Below are 8,117 nucleotides of genomic sequence, written 5' to 3'. Positions count from 1 at the left end.
GTTCAGTTCTAGTTCAGTTCTAGTTCAGTTCTAGTTCAGTTCTAGTTCAGTTCTAGTTCAGTTCTAGTTTAGTTTTAGTTCAGTTCTAGTTTTATCTGTTTTTTAATTTTATTCACAATTGTCAAATATTTCACAATATAGTCGTGGTCACTACATTATATATTTGAACAATCTGATATGCGTTACCTCTAGACGTGCTCACTTTGTTTTTATATAAATATTTCACAAATTCATAAATTATTCCTCCTCCTTTAACCTAGAATTTTCTAACTTTATTATTTACCTTTTCATTAATATAACAAACCAGTGTAATCAATGAATTTTAAATTTGACACTATTTAAACACTTGCCGACAAATGTTTTTAAACATTTAACGTTCAACCATCATTAGTGTAACAATTGGAACGCTTGTCATACCAACAACATGGCCTTTTGGGCTTCTGTCAGTACTAAATCACCATTGAAAATTGCTCCCGTTTTAAATCCGAATCAAAAACAATTTCTACAAGATGAATTGAGATTTCGTGAAAAATTGGATATATTGGCTCGCAGTGATGTGAATAATTTAACCGATTATTATGTGCGCAAACATGAGACCGTCGATGATCCGGAGTTGTTGGACAAACATGATTCTTTTTATCATACTACGAAAAGTCTACTGGTTTTGTTTCAAATAATGGGTGTTATGCCCATACATCGTAATCCACCGAAACCGAATTTACCACGTACTGGATTTTCATGGCATTCAAAACAGGTTTTATGGGCCATTTTTATCTATTGCATACAAACTACCGTAGTGGTATTGGTTTTAAGGGAAAGAGTGAAAAATTTTATAGTAAATTCGGATAAAAGGTTCGATGAGGCCATTTATAATGTGATTTTTATCAGTTTGCTGTTTACGAATTTTTTATTGCCAGTGGCCAGTTGGCGTCACGGTCCACAAGTGGCCATATTCAAAAATATGTGGACTAATTATCAACTTAAGTTTTTGAAAGTAACTGGTACACCTATAGTATTTCCAAATTTATATTCTTTAACCTGGGCTTTGTGTATCTGTTCGTGGGGCTTAAGTATCTTAATAAATCTGTCGCAATATTTTCTACAGCCCGATTTTGAATTGTGGTATACATTTGCCTATTATCCTATTATAGCCATGTTGAATTGTTTTTGTAGTTTGTGGTATGTTTGAGAAAATCGTAATTTGTTTAAATTTATATAAAAAGTTTTTTTTTATAATATTAAGGTATATCAATTGCACCGCTTTCGGTACTGCTAGCAAAGCTTTATTGACTTCTTTGGAAACCACTTTAAAGGGTGATAAGCCCGCTGAAAAGCTAACAGAATATCGTCATTTATGGGTAGATTTAAGTCACATGATGCAGCAGTTGGGTAAGTCAACCAAACAGTATAAAAAACATTTTATTTATTGGCTACTCCCACTTTTTCAGGTCGCGCCTATTCCAATATGTATGGCATGTATTGCTTGGTGGTCTTTTTCACCACCATCATTGCCACTTATGGTTCGTTTAGTGAAATTATTGATCATGGTGCCACCTACAAGGAAGTGGGTCTTTTTGTCATCGTTTTCTATTGCATGAGCCTTTTGTATATAATTTGCAATGAGGCCCACTATGCCTCACAGAAGGTGGGTTTAGATTTTCAAACTCAATTGCTGAACGTCAATTTGACGGCTGTGGATACGGCTACGCAAAAGGAAGTGGAGATGTTTTTGGTGGCTATAGCTAAGAATCCCCCGATAATGAATTTGGATGGTTATGCTAATATTAATAGGGAGTTAATAACATCGGTAAGTATGACTTGAAACAGAACTAGAACGGAGTTCGAACTCAACTAGATAAGAACTAGAATAGAACTAGAGTGAAACTAGAACTGAACTAGAATTGAACTAAAACAGAACCAGAACTGAAATAGATCTGAACTAGAACTGAACTAGAACTAGAACTGAACTAGAACAGAACTAGAACAGAACTAGAACAGAACTAGAACAGAACTAGAACAGAACTAGAACAGAACTAGAACGGAACTAGAACGGAACTAGAACAGAACTAGAACAGAACTAGAACAGAACTAGAACAGAACTAGAACAGAACCAGAACAGAACTAGAACAGAACTAGAACAGAACTAGAACAGAACTAGAACAGAACTAGAACAGAACTAGAACAGAACTAGAACAGAACTAGAACAGAACTAGAACAGAACTAGAACTGAACTAGAACTAGAACAGAACTAGAAGAGAACTAGAACAGAACTAGAAAAGAACTAGAAAAGAACTAGAACTGAACTAGAACTAGAACAGAACTAGAATAGAACTAGAATAGAACTAGAACAGAACTAGAACAGAACTAGAACAGAACTAGAACAGAACTAGAACAGAACTAGAACAGAACTAGAAACAGAACTAGAACAGAACTAGAACAGAACTAGAACAGAACTAGAACAGAACTAGAACAGAACTAGAACAGAACTAGAACAGAACTAGAACAGAACTAGAACAGAACTAGAACAGAACTAGAACAGAACTAGAACAGAACTAGAACAGAACTAGAACAGAACTAGAACAGAACTAGAACAGAACTAGAACAGAACTAGAACAGAACTAGAACAGAACTAGAACAGAACTAGAACAGAACTAGAACAGAACTAGAACAGAACTAGAACAGAACTAGAACAGAACTAGAACAGAACTAGAACAGAACTAGAACAGAACTAGAACAGAACTAGAACAGAACTAGAACAGAACTAGAACAGAACTAGAACAGAACTAGAACAGAACTAGAACAGAACTAGAACAGAACTAGAACAGAACTAGAACAGAACTAGAACAGAACTAGAACAGAACTAGAACAGAACTAGAACAGAACTAGAACAGAACTAGAACAGAACTAGAACAGAACTAGAACAGAACTAGAACAGAACTAGAACAGAACTAGAACAGAACTAGAACAGAACTAGAACTAGAACTAGAACGGAACTAGAACAGAACTAGAACAGAACTAGAACAGAACTAGAACAGAACTAGAACAGAACTAGAACAGAACTAGAACAGAACTAGAACAGAACTAGAACAGAACTAGAACAGAACTAGAACAGAACTAAAACAGAACTAGAACAGAACTAGAACAGAACTAGAACAGAACTAGAACAGAACTAGAACAGAACTAGAACAGAACTAGAACAGAACTAGAACAGAACTAGAACAGAACTAGAACAGAACTAGAACAGAACTAGAACAGAACTAGAACAGAACTAGAACAGAACTAGAACAGAACTAGAACAGAACTAGAACAGAACTAGAACAGAACTAGAACAGAACTAGAACAGAACTAGAACAGAACTAGAACAGAACTAGAACAGAACTAGAACAGAACTAGAACAGAACTAGAACAGAACTAGAACAGAACTAGAACAGAACTAGAACAGAACTAGAACAGAACTAGAACAGAACTAGAACAGAACTAGAACAGAACTAGAACAGAACTAGAACAGAACTAGAACAGAACTAGAACAGAACTAGAACAGAACTAGAACAGAACTAGAACAGAATTAGAACTGAACTAAAACATAAAACAGAACTAGAACAGAACTAGAACAGAACTAGAACAGAACTAGAACAGAACTAGAACAGAACTAGAACTGAACTAGAACTAGAACAGAACTAGAACAGAACTAGACAGAACTAGAACTGAACTAGAACTAGAACAGAACTAGAACAGAACTGGAACAGAACTAGAACAGAACTAGGACAGAACTAGGACAGAACTAGAACAGAACTAGAACAGGACTGGAACAGAACTAGAACTGAACTAGAACTAGAACAGAATTTGAAGAGAACTAGAACTAGAGCTGTTCTTAAACTGAATTATTACTGTTTTGTTTTTGGATTTTTATTTATTTCCAGAATGTTTCCTTCATGGCCACCTATTTGGTTGTATTGTTGCAATTTAAAATCACTGAACAGCGAGGCATTCGTTCACAGCAGGCTATGGCCGCCATGTAGGACTTAAAGCAAGGCCAGTAAATGGTCTTGCAAAAAGTTTTTCTCGAGACAAATTGGAACTTTCAGAGATATTCACGTATCACGACCCTGCTTTTAACAATTTTCGTTTGTACTGTATAAAGATGGTTTTTATTTAAAGGTTTTGGACACGGCTAAGGTTTGTGAATATGATTAGAAAAGTTTTCGTCGACACATAGATGGCGCATTTAATATTTAATAATTAATTTGTAAATAAACATATATGTGTTGCTGTAAATAAATTTTATTCGTTTAAATGTTATTAAATATTTTTTGTTTAAAAATATTCCATCTTTATGAGTTCTCCCTCCCCTCTTTATCCCGTTAATCTCACAAATACATTACAAATGTTCTTATTTGCATGGCGCTCAATTCGATCATAAACTTACGATCCTCATTATATTCCAACGGCAACTCAGCGACCGATAACTTAAGCAATTTTAACTTCTCCATACGTTGACGATTCAATTCTTTTGGTCCGTAGCCATATTCCCTTTTCAAGCGATTGCTTTCAGCTCCCAATCCACCGATAGGTAAAAGTTCTTCATGATATTCGGTGGAAAATAGGGGTTTTTGTGCCTTCAATAGCTGTACATGTTTGGCGGATTTAGCGAAAACAGCATAATTTTCATACCAAGAATCCTCGGGATCCGGTACAAATTCCATGCGACGATTTTCATCTAACCAGGCATTACCATCGAGTGTGGTTTCTCGTATATTTGAGATTTTGAAACCTTGGAAGACATCATTTATATCGAATTGTACGAATTTGGAATATTCCGGATCTTCGTCTTTTTCGAGTATATGTTCGAAACGTACTAAAATTTCGTTTTCATGCCAGGGTTCAAAGGTCAGAAGGTGTATATTTTTGGGCAAGGATACAGATAGGCCGGTGAACTAAAAGAGAAATGTTTAAGGAGTGAAAACTTTTAGTGAATCTTTAGAGTCTGTTTACTTACAATATTGGTGAACTGCTGTCGCCATTCTTCATATGAAAACTTGGTATCACTAAAGAATCTCCAAGGCTGTAGAGTCCTTTCTAATTGTGTAAATCTTTCCAAAGACTGAGTGGTAGGACTTTCATCCAATTGCGATGAACCCAATATCAAATAATGCACTCCTCTAGCTACTAAACCTTCTCCATAAGCCGTTTCATTTAATGACTCCTCCACACCAAAAGCATCATCATGCAGAAGACGTCTGTGTATCATTAGCTCCAAAGAACCATCAGCTAAAGATGAACCACCTTGAGCACGATCTGTTAAAATAGCCAAACGTGCGTGTTCATCTTCTAGAGCAATTTTCGTGGTAATGGGATAATAATTTCCAGCTGCCTTTTCCAACAGCTTAACCCGCCAGGTATCACGATGATCCTTAAGACGTTTGATCATTTCGCGACCATTGGAATCGGTATAGAATATACCCTCCGATTTGATGTCTGAATTGAAACGTGTTATTATCTCCTTACCCACACCATCTTCAATGGGTATGGGTCCTACCAACCATTCAAATTCAGCATATTTCTTTTGCTTATAGACCCTGACAACCTGACTAATCCAATTGTTGAACTTTTGATGTACCTCCTCTACTAAATTACCACGATAGACGGTGATTTCTGGGGCCACAGTTACCGTATGTACTGCATCGGTTTTGGGTCGAAAGATATAGGCTCCCGATGAACGATTACGGAACTCACGATTATTACCTATGGCTGCTTCGTAATAGAGGAATTCTTGGCTAATCATGCGTGTCATGCCATCGGCCTCAATAGCGGACAGAAAACCATTGGTATCGAAGGTAAGGCGTATGTTCTGGGGGGGTAAATAAAGGGCAGTTTTGAAAGTTTGCTTTAAGTTTTCTTACCGACTTACCTCATTTCCTATATCTATTAAACTAGACATATTATCTGGATCCGGTTCTGGAATCATATGATAACCATTAGTTTTCTTTATATAAAAAGATTTATAGCCAAAGGCTGGCAGATCACTGGCCAGGAAAATGAGTTCATATTTGGCCTGTGATTGACGGAAGGTGAGATTCTGTAGCTGTTCAGGCACGGGCACATATTGAATATCTAGAACCACATCTGTAAAAGGAATTAAATTATATCTTTGACTTTATCTGTCCCTCCCTAAACTTACCCCTATAATCTCTCACCACATAATTAACATCGGGCACTGGTAGCCTAACATAATCCTCTGTGGAATGCGACAAAGGATTGTATAGAGTCAATACAAATTGTTGACTTGTCTCCGATATCTCGCAGCTGCTAATGTTAAGCAGAGAACATGTTTTAAATTCTAATTGAAAAGGTCGGGGTTTGCCATGCCGCTTGGGTCGAGGCGAATCGCCCTGGGTCAAACGATTCAAAACAGCACGAGCATTAGCACTACAAGTTCTCATGCCTACACTTAAACGTCTAGCATAATCGAAAGCCACCTTTTGTTTCTCCGTTCCGGTAACAGCATCATGATGTTGCATCACACCCATAGTCTCACGCATAAAACCCAAATGAGGCAATAGTTCGGGATACAGATTGGGTGCCAAGGCGGTAAGTTGTTTACAAACTTGTAGGAAGTTATTACCCACACGTTCGTAGCGTTTTAGTGTAGGTCTTGAGGTGAAATAACCCGTCCAATAGGCATGAGGATCTGAGGCATAGGGAAAGAAATCATCATCTTTGGTGGGCCAAGTAATGCCGGCATCATGTAGAGACTTAAGATAACAAGAAGGTGTGGAGTACAATAAGTTAATATCAGAACCATTGGCTTGTCTTGCATTGGCATATCTGAAATTTTAGGAAACATGTAAGAAAGTTCTAGAGCTGATTATGAATCGATAAAAATCTGCATTTTAAGAAAAATTTTGGTTAACTTACTTAATAAGTTTATCCAAATTCTTATACCACATATTGGCATTTTGATAGTGAAAATCTTCACCCATGGTGATCAAAATATTATTGGTGCGATAACCTTGGGACATATTACGAGCTATAGCGAAAAATTCATCCACCTAAAACAATGTTTTTATTAAACCTTTAGGTCAACAAAAGTCTTTTCTATGATTTGGTAATTAGATTTAATAATTAGCAGCGGATTAATATAAGTTATTCCTTCACTAATGCCGTAAAGTATGCATTAGTTTAAATTAGATTAATAACGCCTTATAATAGGCAAAGCTAGTATAGCAATAAAAATGGCATACTTTAGGGAGTTGTTAATATAAAATTTAAAGTCGTTTCAATATAAAGTTAATGTTTAAATGCCAAAGATTTTCAAAAAGTTTTAACCAAAATTTTTCTTTTCTCTTTTTTTTCATGCAAATTTTTACTTATTCATTCGCAATTTTCCAATTACCGTAATAATTTATCTAAATTTTTATAATAAACATTAGCATCCTGATAGGTAAAATCACCACCCATTGTTACAATTATATTATTAGTACGATAATATTTAGATTGTTTTTCAACAAACTCAAAGAATTCATCGACCTAATTAAAATTTAATATAGCAAATAAATTATATTCACATATACCAAAGAAAATCTAACGCAGATAAGAGAACACTTACCCTCCTTTTAACATTATTATCTGGTGAATGTTTACCATCGATAATAGGCTCATCGGCACATAAAATATCGAAACAGAAACCGGGTGGTGGTTGATATTGATTGTAGAGGGCACCGGTGAAGAGATGTGAAGTTTCATCTAAATTAGCTGAAGCTCTCCAAATCATTTCGGCTTTTTTCGTCATTAAACGTTCATCTTTGTCCTGATAGTCGAGACGTCCAAAGAAGAGACCATCGAAACCCATTTGAGCAAACATTGAGGCCATTTCACGTGAGTGACCGAAGGGATCGATTTGCCAGCCAATGCGTGGTCGACCACATTCGCCGAAGGTATCATTGAGGCGTCTGTAGAAAGTAAAAAAGATATATGTTGAAAAAATGATTATCAATCTAAATCTAGAGCTAGAACAAGAACTGAACTAGAACTGAACTAGAACTGAACTAGAACTGAACTAGAACTGAGCTAGAACTGAACTAGAACTGAACTAGAACTGAACTAGAACTGAACTAGAA

The 8,117-nt window shown here is 36.1% G+C and overlaps 2 protein-coding genes across 2 annotated transcripts; one reads left to right on the top strand and one right to left on the bottom strand.

Annotated features, from left to right (window-relative positions):
- Positions 1-314: 314 nt before the first annotated feature.
- On the top strand, positions 315-4,137 carry LOC111681964 (gustatory and odorant receptor 21a). The gene is made up of 4 exons (XM_023443869.2): positions 315-1,179; positions 1,244-1,389; positions 1,449-1,807; positions 3,921-4,137. Exons 1-4 carry the CDS (start codon positions 425-427, stop codon positions 4,017-4,019), a joined length of 1,359 nt encoding a protein of 452 aa, XP_023299637.2. The 5' UTR covers positions 315-424; the 3' UTR covers positions 4,020-4,137.
- Positions 4,138-4,261: 124 nt separating this feature from the next.
- Positions 4,262-7,951, bottom strand: LOC111681970 (lysosomal alpha-mannosidase; the record flags this gene model as incomplete). Its single annotated transcript, XM_023443879.2, has 6 exons — positions 4,262-4,934; positions 4,997-5,848; positions 5,909-6,123; positions 6,179-6,825; positions 6,916-7,049; positions 7,607-7,951. Coding segments are annotated over 6 exons (2,760 nt in total), but the record flags the coding sequence as incomplete, so codon positions are not given.
- Between the last annotated feature and the right edge of the window lie 166 nt (positions 7,952-8,117).

Source organism: Lucilia cuprina, chromosome 2, assembly GCF_022045245.1.
Source record: "Lucilia cuprina isolate Lc7/37 chromosome 2, ASM2204524v1, whole genome shotgun sequence".
NCBI classification, from domain to species: Eukaryota; Metazoa; Arthropoda; class Insecta; order Diptera; family Calliphoridae; genus Lucilia; species Lucilia cuprina.
The sequence above is the reverse complement of the archived record's forward strand: the minus strand, read 5'-3'. Positions and strand labels throughout refer to the sequence as shown.